General features: G+C 45.4%; 1 protein-coding gene across 1 annotated transcript in view; it reads left to right on the plus strand.

Annotated features, from left to right (window-relative positions):
• Window positions 1-19,211: 19,211 nt before the first annotated feature.
• Window positions 19,212-21,162, plus strand: part of CUL3 (cullin 3) — a 50,996-nt gene continuing 49,045 nt past the window's right edge. The window contains exon 1 of the mRNA XM_009897588.2: window positions 19,212-19,646. Within this exon, the coding sequence (XP_009895890.1) occupies window positions 19,581-19,646 (66 nt within the window). The 5' untranslated portion in view covers window positions 19,212-19,580. The remainder of the gene's footprint in view (window positions 19,647-21,162) is intronic.

The raw sequence follows: 21,162 nt of genomic DNA on the forward strand, positions 1-21,162 counted from the left end.
GTTTGGCCTCTTCTCCCAAGGAACAAGCCATAGGACAAGAGGAAAAAGCCTCAAGTTGTACTAGGGGAGGGTTAAGTTGGACATTAGGAACAATTTCTCCCCAAAAGGGATGTCAAGGCCTGGAACAGGTTGCTGAGAAAAGTGGGGGGAGTCACCATCCCTGGAGGGATTGAAAAGGTGTATGGGACATGGTTTAGTAGTGACCTGGCAGTGCTGGGTTAATAGTTGGACTCAATGATCTTAAAGGTCTCTTCAAACCAAACCGATTCTATTCTATAAGTATATATTTCTTCTGCCTTTATGGCAAAGGCTCCATTAATTTAGAAAGGGATGCTCTGACTTTGCAAAAAGGAAACTCATCCATACCTGACAAAAATAATTATACCAAGAGCAAATTTTCCCTGGCCTCTTGTTGTGTTTCTATCCAGGTAGTGATAAACAGCATCCTTGAGCTCTGGTAGCTCAGCAAAATAAGTGAGCTGTCAGCACCACCTCTCTAGCCTGTTTTTTCCCAATTAGATCAGAAATGAAAATACACATTATAGTAATTTATAACTTCTGGTTTCAGCCTTGGAGAATGCTCTCCTAGACCTTCCTAGTCTGTGCATGCAAGGACTTTCTCTTTTTTCCTTCTTTTTCTTCCTGTTGTGTGATTATTAGCAGCAATGCAAAGCCATATGTTAGTTGCTGTGGTGGAGGGGCTGGCCCCAGAACTGTCCAAGAAGACACATTCTAAACATTGCAGTCTGGAGCCCAAAATACTCCAGCAGTAACAGAATCCTTTCTACAAGTGGTTGCCAGAGCTTTTGCATACTGCAGACCCCTTGGCCACCGTCCTTTCCAAGTGTGATTCCTTCAGAAGCAGCCTTGCACTCACTGTTGAGATATCCTGTGTGGTTCAATCAACCAGCACAGTCAGTTTTTAGTAACTCAGAGAGAAAAGGAGTCTGTTCTCCTACCAATGGGAAACAAAAAGGAAGTTTATATATATGTCTTGGTAGACTTCCAGCACTTGACACTACCAAAGCATAAGGACAGCTGATCTAGAGTCTAGATTAGGAATAAAAATAAACACAGAAGATGTGATGCCCTGCATAGTTTGGATGGTTTCAATATTTAAATCTCCCAACAGTTATATCTGAATTCTTATCAGAGACCCTGGGCAAAACTCAGATGCTGTTCATGCAGATTAACTCAGCAGCACTGAAACTGAATTGGTGAAGGCTTCACTCTCAAGAAAGCTTTCAAACTTGCAACTACTCTGTTTATCTGTTATCTGGGGTTATAGAATAGAATCAGAGAATCAGACTGGTTTGGGCTTTAAAGGTCATCTAGTCCAACCACCCCTGAGTCAGCAGGGACACCTTCAACTAGAGCAGGTTGCTCAGAGCTATGTCCAACCTGACCTGGAATATTTCCAGGGACGGGACATCTACCACCTCTTTGGGCAACCTGGGCCACTGGCTCACCACCCTCAGCACAAAAAAACCTCTTCCCTCCATCTAGTTTGAATCTCATCTCTTTTAGTTTAAAACCATCACCCCTTGTCCTCTTGCAAGAGGCCCTGCTAAAATGTCTGTCCCCATCTTTCTTATACGTCCCTTTAAGCATTGAGAAGCTGCAAAATAAGGTCTCCCTTTTCTCCAGGCTGAACAATCCCAACTCTCTTAGCTTGTTCTCACAGCATAAGTGTTCCAACTGTTGAATCATCTGTGTGGCCTTCACTGGACCTGCTCCAACAGATCCATGTCTCTCCTGTGCTGACAGTTCCAAAGCAGGACATAGCACTGCAGGTGCTTACCATGTGTGCTGCTGTAGAGTTCCACTCTCCCTGGTGCTTCCTTCCCTTTCTAGGCACTCCTCTTCTGTGAGCTGGGCAATTCAGGGCTATATCCATAAAAAACATGTGTCATGAAAGACACAGGCATGAAACTCTCTGGTTAAAATCCTTGTGTGTGTTCCTCTGGGAATTTTATTTAGCTTGCCTCTGTTGTCACTACTTCCAATCCAGAGCTAGCATCCCATATTTTTGCTTTCCAAGTAGAAAATAGCTCATTACTTGTATTTTTGCCTCTGAGTGCTAGTTAATGAAATTTGTTCCAGCTTTACCATCACTGAAATGATCTACAAAGAGTCATTTGTCCTGACTGCTCAGGCTGAGCTCACTTCTGCTCAGCTCCCAGAAAGAATGCAGGCAAGAATAATGCAAAACTGGGTAAAAGCCAGGGCTCATCAATCTTTGGTGCTGCACCATCACGTCTGTATTGTACTCTGAGCCATGCAGCTCAAACCTATTTAGCATACAGAGCTGTCTGAGTGCTTTCTAGTCTTATTCAGTAGGAAAAGTAGCTACAAGCTTTAAGGTGCTTGTATCTGAAGAAGTAATTGTGTAATACCAGGCTGTGCTGTTAAACAAGGTTGTGTCTGAGGAGTCTGTAGTGTCTTTCACTTCTATCCCACCAGCATCACTGTGCTTTGAGAAGAGAGACTTTCAGATACAGTTCATATCACCTATTACCTACTGTGTAACTCAAAGAACTCTGGGGGTTCAAGAATCCAAAATGGTTTAGCATCACAGTAAAGTAAATGCTGGCACCAGCTTTATTAGGCTTTAAGATTATGAGAATTGCTGCTTTGCTTTTGGAAATGCAAGCCCATCTGTCCTCCCTAGGGGCATATTAATTACTTGGGAGCTTGTTTGTAAGAGGTGGACTCAGATTTCCATATTTCCCATGGCTGTGGGTCTTAACTAGATTGTGAAACTGAAAGCCTTATGGAACATGGTGATGGTTTTACTTTCCTCTTGTCTGAGCTCTGCCCCAGCCTCCATTGCATCCAGCCTTCAAACCAAACAGCTTTCTTCTAGTGGCTTTTCTCCCTGGCTACCCTTTCCCACTGAATCATCTACCACAGATGATCTCTTGGTGCTTTAGCTGTAACATTCAGCTTTCTGGCTGCTTTTACTTCTCCAAGTAACATTTTGTAATAGTATTAATTATACAGTGTGCTTAGATTTCCCACCCCATTATTAACAAATCCATGTTTACTCTAGCTTTCCTTGTTGAACTGAATCTGTGAGCTACATCCCATGGGTTATCTCTGAATGAAGAGTACGTGGATCCATTCTGTGCAGTGGTGAAGTTTAACATGCTACTTTGCTGAGAGGGATGAAGTGTTCTGCATCTTTAGGAAGGACACGAGCCCAGCAGAGCCTCACTTTTCAGAGGACTTCAGTTCCTGTGATCTCAAAGAATAATCAGACCTGAGTTTTGACAGCAATACACTTTGGGAAAAGGAGGATGTACACCAAAATTTTTCCTTCCTTAAGCAAACCAAGTAAAGATTGTAAGTAATTAGGGAGTGCTAAACAGGGAGTAGGAAACTGCCCGAAGAATTCCAGGTGGAAATCTGGGATGGAAATCTGTGATGGTAATACAGGAGAGGTCCAAAGGGCTGAGGGGATGGCTACAGAGCTCTAAGGACACTCTAGATTCAGCAAATAGAAGGGCTTTTAAACAAGAGTTTTCAAAAGTCCAAGATAGTATGGCTAATGAGTTGAAAAACATTCTGAGGAAGAAGTTTAGATTCTAGTGAAGTGGAAGGATAAGGAAGACTGAAAGAATTAAATGCTTGACTCTGTGCCCAGGGTGTGAAGGCTTCTGTTCCTCCTGCACAGGGAGAAGCTGGCTGTGATCAGGAGTGAGGAAGATGATCGGTGCTGGTTGGTTGCTACAGCAGCTTTATTTTTCACAGTGGGCTCTGCAAGGAATAAGGGCTTAACGGGAAGATTTAAGTGACTTGCCTGTCTGTGGTAGGGTGAGTTGGTGGGATGAGAAACTCAGATACAGGCTAGATGATAGGAAGTAGTAAGAGGTGGTTGAAGCCTTGTGTTTTCCGCGTCTCCGCCTACAGCTGTAATCTCCTTTTTGATCTTTCGAAACTGTAGGTGTTGGTGATGATCTAAGCAGCACCTGACTTGCCAGCTGTTTGTCCTTGGAGGGCTGGGTAGGGACAAGGGCAGCTGCATCAGGTGATGAGGGAGTGGCTGTTACCCTGGCAAGTCCCTTTGGATTACCCCAAAAATCTCCATTTTGTTCCTTTCAGCCTCAACCCACTCCCTCCAGCCAATCTATCATGAGGAAACCTGAAAGGCACAGTGGGGAGATGATGTGAGTAATGTGCTCTTGTGGCCAGGAAGGACAAGGGTATCTTGGGGTGCATTAAGAAGAATGCAATCAGCAGGGCAAGGGAGGGTCTCCTCCCTCCTTCTTGACTTGGATCATCTTGGTTTCATCAAAAATGGTTCTATATGGTGTGTCTTTCAGTGAGGATTGGGAATAAACAACCCTCCCTTACTTTAAGATTTTTCTTTTGTTATTGAAGGGCTATCTTGTTTAGAATAAGAATGTGCATCTGCACTCCATTCTAGTTCACTTGAACTAGTTCTTCTCCAGTTGGATGAAGCAGTGTAGTTGTAGCTACAAAGAACTTGACAAAGTTCTTTTTAAGTTGTCCATGAAGTAGGATAAAGAGCTTGAGCTCATTTCTACGTCTCCAGTAGGATCAGAACTGGGCAGTTAGTGTGCAGGTGCACCATAATCCAGTGCAGATCTGTTATACACTTGGAACTGGCATTGTCCTCACAATGGGAAAGTTGCCCAAATCTACACCTGTCATCAGCCAGATTCATAGACTTGCTTCAGCTGGAAAACGTCACTGAGTGTAACCAAGTCTGGTGCTAAACCATGTCCCTTAGCATCACATCTATGCATGTTTTAAACACCTCCAGGGTGTTTGTTATTTGCAACTGCAGATAACCCCTGATTGCTCTGTGTGTCAGTGTTGCTGCTTTTTCCCCTGGGCAGGACTGCTGCATTCACAGCTGAAAGAAAGGGAAATCCAAGCCCTGGTTCTTCAAGGAGGTGGAGGCAAGACATGGGTGTGCAATTAGTGAAACAGGGGATATGTCTAAGGCCATGTAAACCAGGAGCTGTACTGGAATACAATTACAGCTCAGTGGAGCATAGAATAATATAGAGACAACAAAGTCTTTTTGTGTGTGTGGCCAGCAAGAACACTGCAATTTGTTTGTGTGCATGCTCAAGGTGTGCAGGATCACACTGCCACTGCGGGAGTGATTTGTCCCCTCTGCTGCACACAGAGCAGTCCCTGAAGCCCCTCACAGAGTGTGTGGCAGCTTTGCTTTCTCCCTCTGTTGCTGTTTGGCTGGTTTCCTCCTTTCTTTTCTCCCTTCTTTTTCATACTCTGACAGAGTAGCCTTCTGGGAAAGGAGAAGCAGAGTATTTCTGAAGCACTGCAGCGCAAATAAGCCAGCTCCAAATGAACTTTACCTGGGAAAAGCAGTGCTGCACGGCATAGCCATCACAGCATGCAGTAGGTGGAAGCTGCTGGAGAAGGCTGCCAGGCTGGTGAGGAGGAGGACCAGGTCCCTCCATAGCCCTTTGCCACAGCAGCACCTGTGAGAAAGGGATTACAACTAATTAGTGAATAGTTTTTAAACGTTGCTTTATTTTTGCTTGATGTGTCTGTGCACTATATAAAGCAAATATCAGTTACAAGAGAATGATGGACCACCTCTTCAAAGCCTCGTGTGAGTGATACTGGTAGATGGTGGTGGCCATGTTTTCCTAAGAGAACACACAAAACCAGTGCAACATGCAGTGAGGTATAGTGGAGATGATCCAGCATATTGCTCCAGAGCTGCTGGCCGTCAGACCTCCACTCTGGACCTTCTTTTGTTGGCTGAAATAAGCAAGAAGAAATGTAAAACTGGAAAGATGTGAGCATCTAACCGAGGAGCAGAAACACCAAGCAGTTAATTGGGAGGAGGTTAGCTCTAACTTGTCCAGCCACTCTGTCTCAACAGCTTGCCTGATGGTGTAATATCTTAAAAACAACAGTAATCCTGCTGTCCAGTAACATGTACAGGCTAGTTACTATAATCCTAACTGCAGCCGAGAGTGGAAGGAACATCACAGGTGAAGCCGACCCAAATCTTTCGAAGTACCCAAGTCTTTAAAAGGATTGACCATTGAGATGACAGCCCTTCAGTGACTTTGGCTTCTTCTGCTCCCCAGACTGGCCTTAAGCCAGCAGCCTGATTCCTCAGGGGGTTTTTTGTTGAGATTTTTTTTATCCTGTGGCAACATTCAGCTGCCAAAAATGGAACTGCAGTTTTATGTACAGAACGTGCCAGGGCTTCTAGGGCAACAGATCTTCTTTCACCTCTAAGAGTGGGCATGAAAGAGAAGATCTTGTTGTCTGCTTCCACACTTAAAGGAGGGAGCTGTTCATCACATCAGGACTATTCTGGGGCTGTTTTTCTAATATAGGTTAACATCCTCAGCTATGTCTTGGGACCTGTGATTTAGGGATAGAAGATTGGAATTAGCAATAGAATATTCTGATGCCAGGGCAGCAAGGCCACTGCTGTCATACAGGCTGATGGGATTTGGGTTATTCTGACAAGTCCTGCTTATGACACAACTGTCTGGGAATCTGTTCCACAGTCAGGATTGTTCCTATGGCTCCTGTGTCTTCTTGTACGTTACAAGTATTTCCTTGCACAACACTTAAATGAAGTGAAAATGAGGCAGAGCTGTTTGAAGAGCCATCCAGCATCAGAGCACATTGTGGTCAAAGTAATCCTGAAGAATCTCTCAAATCCATGGATGTCACCAAAATATAATTAAGACACAAGATTACTCAACAGAGCTCTCGATTCATGGGACTAGGGCCGAAAGGAAAGCAATAGACCTTGTTGCATAATCTGTGTGTTTGGACACAAGAGTTCTTCAAGCCAAGTCATCCTTGCAGGCCTGGGAATCTGGATGACAATGTCTGTTGTTGCCAGAGGTCTTCATTCAAGCACAGAGCAAAATTCTCACATTCCACCCATTGTGTAACCCCAAGGAGAAAACACTGTGAATGAAAATCCTGCTCTAACAGTTACATTCCTGCCAACCTAAAGCAGACTTTTTTTCCTTACAGTTGCAGAAACAAGACCTCCTTGGATGAAGCTCCTGTCAGCAGTGGGTCTGATCAAGCACTGTGTGGATCCAACAGCCACCTTGGCACTGCCTCACCATGTACAGCAGCTGAGCTCCAATGGATTTTATGTGCAAGGAGGCCTGAAAGGAAAATTAATTCTTAATTAAACGTTTATGCTTTGAGTTTAGAAGCCCTCCTTGAGATATGTGTAAGTACTATGAATGAGAAGGTAGGTCATAACTATGTATTGTTGGCAAGCAAACCATAATTCTCTGCTGAGAATAAAAAGAAAAATTAAATACATGTGTGGAGGTATATGTAAGGGTGGTGAGGCACTGGAATAGGTTGCCCAGAGATCTGGAGGCTCCAGCCCTGGAAGTGTTCAAAGCTAGGCATGATGGGGCCTTGAGCAAGCTGGTCTAAGTAGAAGGTGTCCCTGCCCATGGCAGGGGGTTGGCTGAATACGAGCCAGCAGTGTGCTCAGGTGGCCAAGAAGGCCAACAGCATTCTGGACTGTATCAGGAACAGTGGGTCAAGCAGCACCTGGTCTTCTGAGGAGCAGCTGAGAGAACTGGAGTTGTTTAGTCTGGAAAAAAATGAGGCTCAAGTGAAACCTCCTCACTCTCTTCAACTACCTGAAAGGTGGTTGTAGCAAGCAAGCCGAGTGCTGGCTTCTTCTCCCTAGTAACAAGTGCTAGGATGAGAGGAAACAGCCTCAAGTTGCACCAGGTTGGATGTCAGAAGAAACTTCTTTACTGGAAGAATCATCAAACACTGGAATCGGCTCCCCAAGGGAATGGCTGAATAGATGCATATGGTTGAATAGAGGCACAGATGTGGTGCTGAGGGACATGGTTTAGTACCAGACATGTCAGAGTTAGATAATGTTTGGACTGGATAAACTTAAAGGTCTTTTTGAACCAGAAGAGCTCTATGATTCTATGCACAGTTTCTTGCTAGCAAGCACCATTAAGGCATTCTTTAAAGAGCCCATGAGTGTAGTTACTGGGACCTGGGTGTATGTGTTAACACCACAGCTCCAGCACAAGGTGTCCCAGCTACACATCACACAGAACTTCAACAAACAAGGCTCTTCTAATAATTTCTTTCTGTTTCAAAATACATTTCTATGTTTTCTCTTATCTGCAGTGAGGAAATGCTTGGAATGTGTCATTAAGAGTAACAGATGTATTAGAGGGAGGCTTTTTTGGGATGCTGGACTGTTCATTGTGATAAGTCCTTGAAGTCAGGGCAGTTAAATGTGAAAGCAGCACTAAATAAATATAAATAACACACACACACACCCCCTCCCCCAAAACAACCCATGCTGCTGGCCCCAAATGGAACTGCAAAGTGAAATGAATCACCCTCACTGAATGCAACACTCTTCAGACAAGTTTCTTCTATGGCAACCAGGCCAGCACTAGGCTGACTGATGGGGCTTGTAAAAGAATCTTTAGGGCCTTCCACTCAGATACAAAAAAATTCCCAACTCCTAATGGTCCAGCTGGCCCGGGGATGGTGTGAGGAACCTCTTCATAGATCTTTGGGATGCAGTCAAAAATGCAGTCTTTCTTCTAACAGTGTCAGAATATAGACGGTCTTGGTACTTTTCCAGACACTCACTTGAACTTGACCATCTACTGAGTGCTAGGTGTGAAAGAAAGAGTTGTGTCTGTAAAACTTCACTAGAAAAATGGAAAAATGTTTTTGTTTGTTTAATTTTGAAGCTGGCACTCTACCTCCTGCTTTTTCTAGTTGCTAATAGCAGGCAGCTTCAACCTCTGCCAGGTCTTGAGGATGGCTGGAGGCATTGAGCACTCAAGAGGACAGGATTTGCACCTTGGCATTTGGCTGACTTCACCTAATTCATCAGGAAAAAAACAATCTTCGGCATTCCTGGTTTTAAAAAACCAAAACAAATCTGCAAGGTAAGCAAGGTTTGCTGATCTTCTGCCTGATGTCTAGGAGCTGCTAAACTCTGACAGCATTTCAACAACCAAATGGCTAAAATAGCACAAGAGCTGCTCCTGTTACTTCTAAAGCAGCTCAGGACCATCCTACAATTTACTTGCTTTTGTTTTCTTGAACAATCTGGCACCAGAGGGAAGGTTTGCAGTTCACATTCATCCCACATGTTTCATTAACACACATTTTTGTTACATTCTTGCTCTGCTAAGATGCCTACTTTATTTGAAAAATACATTGGAAATCTTTGAGGAGGCAAATTCTTGAAGGTCTTTAGCTGAATGAACCCAAACCCTTGCAAGTTAATTAAGAGCCTTCTTAATAGCAAGATCACAAAAGGACACAGGCCTTTTGGGAACTCTGTGTGCCTAGATCAAAGATTATGTTCTAGAAAATGAAAGGAGAAGGGGAAAAAAAGGAAACCCTGCTTAGAACCTGGAAAGCACTCTGTTCTCAGACCTGGCCCTGGACATGCTCAGAAATGCTCAGGTCAGGGACCTGGCTACCAGGCTTTTAGGTCATCCTAGTCTTGGTGGGACCCTCTGGAGAGCAGAGACAGTGGCACTGGAAGACCCTCGCCTCTTCCCACAGGTGGGGGCTGCTGGTGGGTGCATTTGCAGGGGGCCAGGGAAGGGCAGAGGTGGCCCTTCTCTGCTAGGCCACTGCTGAGAGATGGGGCAGCTGAGCCCCTCTGCCCAGAAATATCCCTTATAATGGCCTTCAAAGAAAGCTTGAAGGAAACATTGTGTAATGGTGCTCAAAACATGTAGCTGTGTCACTTTGGAAATGCCAAAATGTTGTGACTCATTTGTATTTTAACCTCCTTTTTGGGATTTATAACAACAGAAAGTAATAAGGCAAATCACTGAATTCATATTGTTGTTTGGATGGTTGTGGATGGTACCATGTGCCTGTCCCTAGGTGTTACAGCTCCTCAATTAGAACCAGAAAAATAGGTGGAAGAGATTATAGTTAAGCATTTTACAGGGTAATTTTTATTCCTCTGCTCCCAGCTGGATGTGGCAGGGTCCCACTGAACTGAAAAAAAAACCAATGACCTTCCAGAAGCAATTTTTTTGTCTGTCTTCAATTTACTACTAGTATTCTGTCTCCACCCTGAAGTGTTTTACAAGTTCAGATTTTCTTTACAGTGGCATCAAACTTGCTGTGTGCTCAAATTAAGGAATAGCTTCATTATTTCCAGAGTGCTAGGTGCAGCAGAGCTCATCTGAGGAATGTTCCTTGGCACATGGTGTATGGCAGAATCTGCAGCCTCTCTTAAGAGTGTTTTAAATTGATGTGGTGATTTTAGTAATGACATGAATAAAATATCCCCTAGACAGGAAGCTAGAGCCAACTATGCCTTGAAAGCTGGCCACAACCAATTTCAGTTCCTAGAAAGATTTTGAGTAAGAGAGAGACACAACAAAATGTGATTTGCTTATTGTCCCTTGTCCTGCTGCTGGACACCACTGAAAAGAGTCTGCTTCCATCTTGTGACAAATATTGAAAAGATCCCCTCTCAGTCTGCTCTTCTTCAGGCTAAACAGCCTCAGGTCTCTCAGCCTTTCCTTATCAGAGAGATGATCCAGTCCTACCTTCATCTTTGCAACCACTGTTGGACTCTCTCCAGTAGTTCCTTGTCTCTCTGGAATTGGGGAGCCCAGAACCATAACTCCATTCCTGAAAACACTCCATCCTTGTCACCACAGCTTTCACATAGCCTGCTTTATCTTCCCTATTTGCAAGTTATTTCTTAGAACAGTTTATTATTTTTTTTGTGCCTGCCTGGTGCAGGATACAAGTTTTGTTTGTTGATGCTTAAAGAAGAGTGTAGTAAAGGTAGTAGCAATAAGTGGTTCAGTGAAGTATCTTGTCTGAATTTATTGCTTTGGTATAAAATGTTAGATCACATTTTGCATTGAACACAACCTTGTAAGTTGACAGCTGATTAATGGTGGAAGGACAGTTGTGGTTTTAGTGGATGTTTCATGGGTTTTATGCAACACTAGAGATGGTCAAGCTGCGCCATGCAACGTGCTTCATTGTTTGGTGGCCCTGTGCTAATACCACTTGGCAGATACCTTTGAATGCTGCAAGTCTCACTCCCTCTACCTCCAAATTTGTATTTTCATCATGTCCATGAGTTACCACCAGCACAACTCTGCTAAAAAGGTGTAGCCTGGACAACAAATGAAAGCAACTCCGTTCCAGGCATGCTCTGCTGGGTTGATTCAGGAACTCACACTAACCAGCTTTGTCTTGGTAAGATGAGGGAAACAGCAGCATAATTTCAATTTATGGGACTGCAGGAAGATATCTGCTGTAGAAGAAGTAGCACAAATCCAGGAATTGGAGGAGTTTATCTACAGCATCTAATGCCATTCCAGCTGCCTGGCATCTTTAGCCTGTGGAGCCAGGTTTGGAAGAGGATGTTTACCTGCAGCCTCTAAAATAATGACTGTTTTCTGAGGATGCAGTCATGAGGTCACTGCATAAATGGCTTTGTGGCTCTTGAGGAGTCCATTCCCACTCATAAGCTGGAAATGATCCTCTTCCTGGTTCAACTCAGAAGATGTCAGAACAAGTCACCTGGGCCGTCCTGCCTCTCAGCACAAAGGCAGCAGGTTAGTGAGTGCTGGCAGGAGTGATGTGAGTTTGCACACCTGGCCTTCTGCTAGAACTTAAACACTGATTTTTCTTATATGGTCTTCTCCACTGTGCTCTAGGGCTGACTATGGAGCAGTGACAAACATCTGGATGTCAGTGACATCTCAAAGTGGCACAGCTGTTTCTCCAGTAAATAACTGACCCAAGACTAAAGATTAGTCACTTTGCTGCCCAAGGCTTGTGTGAAGGGCCTGGAAAGTATGTGAATTCCAGCTGGCCAGCTCTCCTGTGCAGAAGTATCTTTTAAAACAATGCATTTATTTTAGGAAGAGAAAATTCCCACGTGGTGATCATAGTTTTACCTGAATGTGAAAAGGCCACAAGCATACAAGCATTTTAAGTAGGCAAGAGGACCAATTGTCTGTCACTTAGCTACAGGAAATGTCAAAATAGCTGAGGCATGAAAGTCAGAAACAGCCACAAACAAATAATCTCTGGTGAGCATATGCATGAAAACAGCAATGTATGTCTTCCTCAGCTTTCAAAGCAACTTCCTCTGGTCCCAGAGTAGCGGAATTAGTGCAAAGAAAGTAGATCTCCTAAGAATGAAAGTTTGTCAGCTATTTCTGAGCACACACTCTCCACCAGCATGGGGTGTGCCATAGCAAAGCCATAGCTATCTTACCCACCCACATCTGCACGTGGTGCCAAGAGTTGCCAATGGCATTGCTGCTGAAGCAATATCTCAGTAAATCCATGGCTTCTGGAAGAGAGTGCTGTTAGCTAGTCCTGACAAAGCTTGCCTGCCTTGGACTCTGACTGGGCATTCAGCAAGTTATTAGTTTCATTGGATGGGCTGAATAATGAAGTATCTGTCCCATCTGTAGGTAAATAGTTTTAAGAAACAACCTTTTGTGTTGCTCTGGTTTTGACCTTGCTTAGCTTTCCAACCATTTTGTTGATTTATTTTCCTACCTGATTTATATGGCAGTGCTCTCAGAACCCACTTTCCCATGTGGGTGCTTTACACCCCAAGATCAGGTCACCCCTAACTTTCTGGTAGGTGCTGGGGCTTGTGCATAGTATGTCTTCTGTGATTTGTAACAGAAACTTTTTCTTTTGTTTTAATCTGAAATTTTGCCTTGAGTGTTTTGAAGCATTTGGCTCTTTCTGGCCATCTTCTGACACATTCTGCACACACTTGTTTGCCTCCGAGAGCAGATTGTTGTGGTGTGGTGTGGATTTCTCAACCTGAACCATTTGTCTAACCACACCATTGCAGCTTCTGCTGTAGCCTGATTTTTTCCTGTCATGTGAGTGTTCCTTCAGCTAAACCTCCTGTTATGCTACTGAGAGCTTGTAAAACCCCTCCACTGGACAGTGAGGCAGTGGTGTCACTGCTAGAAAATGGGGCTACAAAGTAAGAGCCTGCCTCTTCTCCATGTGACAGCAGCCTTTGTTCTAGCAGTAGTAGTGTAGTGAGGACACAGCTAACTTGTACTGCTGCAGTCCTTGTTTGACGGAGACCAAGGCAGGCTGTGAAAGAAGCTGATAGTACAGAAGCAGCTGCAGAAATTGGTGCTAGAGGAGAAGCTGCAGTGCAGGTGAATTACAGGCCACCAGCTTGCCAGAGTGTTTTGCAGTCATATCACGGAGTCATAGGATCACAGAATGTCTTAGGTTGGAATCGACCTTTGTAGATCATCTAGTCCAACCCCCTTTACAGTGAGCAGGGACTTCTTCAACTAGATCACACAGCTCAGTGCCCCAGACAACCTGACCTGGAATGTTCTCAGGGGTGGGCCATCTACCACCTCTCTGGGCAAGCTGGGACGGTGTCTCTCCACCTTCAGTGTTAAAAATGTCTTCCTTCTGTCTAGTCTTAATCTCCCCTTTTAGTTTAAAACTATCACCTCATGGCTTGTCACAACAGGCTCTATTAAAAAGTCTGTCCTCATCTTTCTCCTAAGTGCCTTTAAGTACAGAAAGGCCACAACAAGGTCTCTCTGGAGCCTTCTCTTCTCTTCTCCAGGCTGAACAACCCCAACTCTCTCAGCGTGGCCTCACATTAGAGGCATGCCAGCCTTCAAATCATCTTTCTGGCCCTCCATATAGTGCAAGAGGACTGTCCAAGGCAGGCATTAGAGATGTAACTTTGTGTTTGAACCAAGACTTGACTAGGTCTGTTAAGGGCTTAATTTTTATTCCATGTATTATTCCAGCAGTCTTGAAGTGGGTCAGGTACTGAAAAGGAAGCCAGTGCTGGTTGGGCATCATTAATTCGAGTTATTATGTGCATTGTCTGGTTAAACCTGTTTTTAAAATGTGCCACTACATGATGCCCTCATTACAGCAACCTCCTCATCATCTCCTGCCCATCCTCAGCACGCTGCCTGTAAACACTCCACTCTGAGTCTGCCATCAGCAGGGGCAGATCTGGTGCAACCAGTCAGTGGTGGGTCAGCTGGGGGAACAGAGACTGATAGACAGAGGTCTGAGGAACAGCATGGGTTAAGCTGTGCCCAGCAGTGGGGGTTTTGGCTGTTAGGTCAGGTCCATAATAGAGAAAATAGAGCTGAAATAGTACCTTAGAATCTATTTTTCCTCCTGCCTGCAAAAACATTTGAAAGTACTTTAGCCTGTTTTAATTTTGGAACTGTTGAGCTGTCATCATATTTCAGCATTTAGTCTCTTTGTGGTGGCATTTAAATGCAACAGAAATTAAACACAGTCCAGTCAAATGTTCTAAGTGACAAGTTTCCATGAGAGAATAAGCAAATAACTTTATTCTGCCTGTCTTCCTTCTTGCCTTTCACTCCACCTCAGGCGTCTCACCCACCCCTGCTGCCAAAAGCTCCAACAACAATATCAAATTAGCTCTTTTTTGAAGAAAAGAAAATAAAATAGTATTTACATTATTTCCATAGAAGGAGGAGGAAAGGAGAGAAAAAAACCCAACCAAACCTCCTGTCTGAATGCTGGTAGCTTTATGGTGTTGAATGATAACTCTCTAAAGTCCTCCAGAGTGGTGATGGAGGAAGGTACAGACAAGCTTTTCCTTCATCCAGGACATGCAGGAAGGGAATGAAAAAAAACTTAAAGAGGATGTAAACTATATGAAAAAGCATGCCTTGAAATTGTTTTGTTTCTTGGAAGAGAAATGTAATAGTGCCCTGGTAAATCTGAATATTTATGGTGCTTTTACAGGACTCCATCCTCCCTGCACATACTGTGATCTATGGACCTTGTTCACAGATCAGTCAGCTCTTGTTTTGGTTTGCAGGGCAGGGATTAACTCACTGAAAGTATATGTTCATCTGGCTGCCCTGAGCTCTGTTGTTCTCCTTGTGATTTGCAGTAAGACTCTGCTTTTGGCAGAACCCTCCACACAGTTTGTTCAAAACCGTCCTGCACTTCATTCCTTGGCTGATCATTTTGCTGCTGTGTATCTCTGCGCTGCTACGAAAAACAGGCATTTTTTTTTGTCCACAGGCTGTAGAAATTGGGGTGCAAAAATGATTTGTTTATTGTATCTCTCAAAATAGTAGCATGGGAAAAAGAGGAAACTGTCTTATGCATAAGGTGATTGTGTCACAGAGCATTCAGGCAAATCTAAAAGCGATCACTGCATGCAAACTGATGCAAGCACTGAGTGAGAAAGAAAGAAAACATTAAAAGCCCTCCCCAGTTCTGGTCTTTAAAGGAAGAGAACTCACTGTTTTTTTCCTACCACAACATGCAAATGCTAGTTCAGCCTACCCCTGTGTTTGCAGTCAGACATTCAGGTGCTCTGCAGACCAGGATGTGGTCATTCTGCTTCCTGCTCTCATAGAAACACTCTTTTTTTAAATGTTTGTGTATCCCAATGGTTAAATATCTCTGATGCTTCCAGGGCTGAGGCAATGCGTAAGGATGTCCTGAAAACCTGTGTGCATGATTCCTTGGAAGTGATGTTTACTCTCAAAACCAATCTTGGATCCTGGTTTTGGTGGAGCACAATAAATCACTAGCAAGGGAAAAGCCACCATTTGAAATAAAGTTCTCATAGGTATATAGGAGAATGTTTTTCTGTAAGTTTAAGAAAAGCCATGTTCTGCAGCCAAAGTCTCCAGAGGGACCTAGACAAGCTTGACAAGTGGGCCAGTTAGAATCTCATGAGGTTAAGCAAGCCCAAGTGCAAGGTTCTGCACCTGGGTTGGGGCAGTCCTTGGTATCAATAAAGGTTGGGGATGAAAGGATGAAAAGCAGCCCAGTAGAAAATGACTGAGGGGTACTGGTGGGTTAAAAACTGAACTTGAGCTTGCAGCCCAGAAACCAACTATATACTGGGCTGTATCCCCAGCAGCTTGGACAGCAGGTTGATGGAAGGGATTCTGTTCCTCTGCTCCTCTCTGGTGAGACCAAATCTGCAGTGCTGGGTTCAGCTCTGGAGCCCTCAGCACCTGAGAGATGTGGAGCTATTGGAGCAGGTCCAGAGGAAGCCACAGAAATGATCTGAAGGCTGGAAGCCCTCTGCTGTGAGTTGGGGTTGCCTGCTCCAAGCTGAACTCCAAAGAGACTTCTCACAACCTTTCAGTACTTAAAGGCCTGTAAGAAAGACGGGGGACAGACTTTCTAGCAGGGCCTGTTGTGACAGGACAAGGGGTGCTGGTTTTAAGCTAAAAGTCAGAAGGTTTAGACTAGACAGAAGGAAGTGTAAATACACTGAGAGTGGTGAGACACTGTCCCAGCTTGCCCAGAGAGGTGGGCAATTGACATTCTAGGTCAGATTGTTTGGGGTTCTGAGCAACCTGATCTAGTGGAAGATGTCCTCGCTGACTGCAGGGGTGGTTGGGCTAGATGATCTTTAAAGGTCTCTTCCAATCTAAAGCATTCTGTGATTCTATGATTCTTTTAAAGGTGTGATTCAAAAAATACAAGTTTAGACTGATTGCAATGTAATGTAGTCTTCTTATTCTTCTAAAATCTCTGCTGCCCTTCAAGTGATTAAGTGTTCAATCAGAGTATAGAAAGTGCTTAAATAATTAAAGGTTTGTTGCCACCTTCCAAGATAGGTGTCAAAGAAAAGGGTCATCCCTCTTGTACTGACAGCAAGACAGAGACATGTCATTCAGGAGGAAATATTCTGTGTGGATTAGCAGCCATCTGAAAAACTTCTACTGTCATTTAGTGATATCATCAACACATAAAATCAGAGGATTGATAAGTCCTTAGAAACAAGCCAGTAAATGACTGCTGTGCATAACATCGAGCTCTTCTCTGCACAGCATGAATTCATCTGGGGGGCCTTCACACCTCTGCACATGTTGTGGTTGGTGTGAGAGGAGTTTCAGCGCACATATGTGGACTTTCCAACAAGGGCAGCTATTCTTCTGCACAACCACCATTACTTGACTGCTGGACTAACAGAAGATACAACAGGTATGTATGTATGTGAGATAGCTGAGATGACCCAATTATGCAATAGGGTGGCTAATTCTTCCTATGCTAATCTGGCCTTCTCCACCCACCTGTCTTCCTCCTGGCTTTGACCCACCTAGAATTAACATTACAAACATTTAACAAACCTCCAAAGAAGTTCTTTGGGGAAGCTCAAAGGCTAATTTTCAGCAGAGTTTCATTTTGCACAGAAATCGAACATGTGCACCAAAAACCCCAGTAACTGTCACCACCTTGGACAGCCACAGAACAGACATCAAATGTGAACAGAGGAGCTACGAGTTAATTTCTGTGTCACAGATACCCCCACTGGGTCATAAAGCTGCATAAAAGAAGGCTCAGATGGCAAATTCAGTTGTGAGTAACAAAGTGGAACAGGCAATATGTTAGTGTGCTGCAGCTCTAAGCTCGTGGTGTAAAATAAACCATTTGATATATTAATTAAGCTCACTTGAAAGGAGAGTAAGTTTGGTTTTTGTTGATATTGAAGAGTGTCTGAGTCCACACTTTTCTGACTTTCAGATGAAACTGTGTGTTAGTAGCAACTGAAATGAAGAGATAGAAAGAGGGTGGTGGACTAGGGCTGCTATAACACAATGTGGAAGCCATATTCATATGGTTGCACCTAATCTTAAAGGTCTTTTCTAGCATAAATGACTCTATGATTCTTAGTAAGAAATGGCAGTCTTGCCCTTCTCATTTCACCTTTGTTTCACGTGCATTTTGCCCTGTCATTTTGAAAAGGCCTGGTTCATGTTGTGTAGTCATGTTGCAGTAATTGTTTACTGTGTTGCTGTTATATAACATCTTCTCTAGGCATATGCACTTCATTCTGATCAGGAGATTCAAAAAAGCCCTTGGTGTACATAAACATAGTCCTAATGGGAAGTAACAAACTCAAAGACAATCAGTGAAATTACTCTTACAGAAGGTAAACTAGTTCAGATGAGGCTTCTTGCTTCTGTGCCCTGAGGGCACATGCTATGTAGAGGCACCTGTAAGAAAAGACTAATGACAGAGGTGAGTGGAGCAGGATGCAAAATGTATTCTGGTATCTGGAGTCCTGTTCAAGAGTCACCTAAAAGAAATTTTCTTCCTGGCTATGCCACATACTTCCTTTGTGGGATCTTGAGCAAGATGGTTTGACCCAGATTTCCATTTCATCCACTAACTTTGCAGTTAGTGCTCTTGTGACTAGGACCTAGGTTTTTTTCTGGCTGGCCAGCCTAACTTTCAGTGATACTACCCTGCTACCATCTTACAGAATCTGACATTTTCAAAACATTCTCCCATTTTCCACCGACTGCCCTTTCCTGAATGACCTATGTTTAACTCTGGGCTCATGTGAGTGTTTCCTCAGGTGGCACCCTCACATCTCAGGCATGCATTGCCATGAAAACACAGAATGTAAATGAATGAAAGATGCCTTGCATCATGCTGCTCGTTCCGTGGGCTGTGGCGGAAGGGGACGCCCACTGGTGACATTACTCAGAGGGGCAGAACTGGCATCTGAGAGACTTCAAAGGGAAAGGAATAGGAAAAGGAACTAACTTCTTTAGCTGTGTGCAGCGAAGTTAATACCAGGTGGCCAAGGCACCAGGTGGGTGCTCTGGGTCTGGGGACAGGGCTTTCCACGGGCCACCTGAGCCAGGTGCAGTAAGATGTGACACACACACCCCCAAGGCATAAAGTGCAGGTGCCAAACCTGCACTTTACACAGAATCCCAGCATGGTGGGTGTTAGAAAGGACCTCTGGAGACCATCTGCTCCAACTGCCCTGCTAAAGCAGGGTCACACAGAACAGATTGCCCAGGGCAGTGTCGACGGGACAGGGAATTCTGCCCCCACGAGCACCCTACACATCCCGGGCCACCCCCACCCTTTCCCCGCTGCCGTTGATCGCCCCTTGGACGACCCGTCATCAGCCGGGCCTCGCTCCGCCCCTCTCCCCTCTTCACCAATCAGCGGCGCTCACTCCTCCCGCGCTCCCCGCCCTGCGGAGCAGTGACAGCCCGCAGCGCGCGGCTCCACCCGCCGCCGCCGGAAGCCTCGCGAGAGCTGAGCGGCGGCGCGCCACGCCCCCGCCCCTCCCCCTCCGCATGTGTGGCCCCGCCCCACGGCCTCCCGCCGCCACTGCCCCCGCCTGCTGCCGAGGCCGGATCTGTCTCTCGCTGGCAGGGTGGTGGGGAGGGAAGGGAGAGGAAAGAGGGGGGGCGCTCGGCCCTGCGCACTGAGTGATGTTTGTCCGCCATCGCGGCGGAGGAGGAGGGTGAAGGAAGCGCCGTCGCCGGAGCGAGGGGCCTGCGCCGCCGCCTCGCCCCTCGCCGCCGCCTCCCCCGCCGCTTCCCCCTCCCCCTCCTCTTCGGCCCGGCCCGACTCGGTTCGGCTTTCCCCCTTTCCGCGCAGCCCCGGGGGCCGCAGCCCGGAGTGAAGGTCGCCAGCGGCCTCCCCTGTCCAGCCCCCGGCCCCCCTCGCGGGGTCTTGCCGTCCCGTCGCGCGTTCCCCGGCGCCCCTCCGGACGGGAGGAGCCGCCGCCCGCGTCGGGCCCGAAGATGTCGAACCTGAGCAAGGGGACGGGCAGCCGGAAGGACACCAAGATGCGGATCCGAGCCTTCCCCGTGAGTACCGGGCCTAGGCCGGGCGGAGCGGCCGCGCCAGGCCCCGGCCTCCACAGGCCCCGCGGCCTCGTCTCCCCGCCTGCTGTGCTGTGTGCCCGGGGCCGCGGGGTGTGGGAGTGAGCCGGGCCGGCCCCACGGAGAGGCGGTTTCGGAGGGGGTTGCGGGTGTGAGCGGCGCGGGGTGAGCTGTCAGCGGGCCGGCGGCCTGGGGCACCCCCGGTGCGAGGTCTGGGGAGGGGAGACGGGACACGGGGACTTGAGCGAGCTGCATCTTTAGGGAGCAGCGCAACCTTCGCAGGGCGAGTGGGAGGTGGAGAAACTGGTCCCCGCGATTATCGTCTCCCCATCAGTCTAGCAAATCAATTATGAAAATCCACGTACGACATTTGGGGGCGGGGGTCTGGTTTCTTTGTTTTCAAAGAAAAGGCCTCAAAGAAGGAGTCGAAGGTTATACGCCTACTTTAGCAAAATTAGTTAGCCCCGGAAGGAGGGGGGACTGTATTTATTTATGTCTTCTGGAGGGTTTCCTCTTGGAGAATTTATTTCACTCTTCACCCCGCTAAAGAGGCTATAAGTCTTATGATTATAAGATTTAGGTGGCACAGTGCCAGCTTTTGGGAAGATGTTACTATAAACATCTAGACATAGGTAACTTCTCTGCGTGTTCAGTGCAGCTGAGAGCGTGCCATCCCCTTGAGTTGCAGAGGGGAATGAGCCAGGTTATTAATTTATGCTGCCATCAAGCTTGCTGTGTTTTGACAGTTGCTTCAATTAAAGCTTACAACAGAAAAACAACCACAGAACTATTAATGGTGTTGAGGAACGAGAGAAATAGAAAAGTCTTAGTCTGCCAGAGGATGGTCAGGAAATGTGTGTGTGTGTGTTCATCGGTGTGTACGTTAAAAAGAAGGTACTTAGTTGAGTCACTAGCTTTTAAGGTTTAGTGTTAACGTTTTTGGTGCTATGCCTGATCCCAGTAGGCAGTAGTGTGGAACTAATGCTCCTTGGCTTTATAAAGAAACTGGACATACCTGTTTATGTTTCTTCACTGGTATGGAATATATCAATATATTTGCTCCATCAAACCTCTTGCTGATGTAATCATAGGATTTATATTCTCAGGAGCTGGCTTAATCATAGCAGTGTGATTTATAATATTTTACTCTTTCCTCTGCTTTTATTCTTTGACACTTATGTTTAGTGGTAAAAGTCAAAAATAAATAGGAAATTATTAATTTAGCAGATGAAAGGTTTTTGATCTCCAAATTGCATTTATTTCCTTGGAGAACCTTTTCCACAACTGTCAGTTTGGTTCTGACATGAACTATGGGAATAAAAATATTTACCACAGTGTGGCCAGGAAAACTCACAGGAAAATAGAACAATGCAAACCACACACGTATGCTTTATAACAAACTATGTATGCTTTATAACAAGCTACACCAGAAATGTTTAAATTTCAACAGATTCATGTGTTCAGACCATTAACATGTAGGTAGGGGTAGGGGTCAGGCAGC

The sequence above is a fragment of the Dryobates pubescens genome, chromosome 32 (assembly GCF_014839835.1).
Source record: "Dryobates pubescens isolate bDryPub1 chromosome 32, bDryPub1.pri, whole genome shotgun sequence".
NCBI classification, from domain to species: domain Eukaryota; kingdom Metazoa; phylum Chordata; class Aves; order Piciformes; family Picidae; genus Dryobates; species Dryobates pubescens.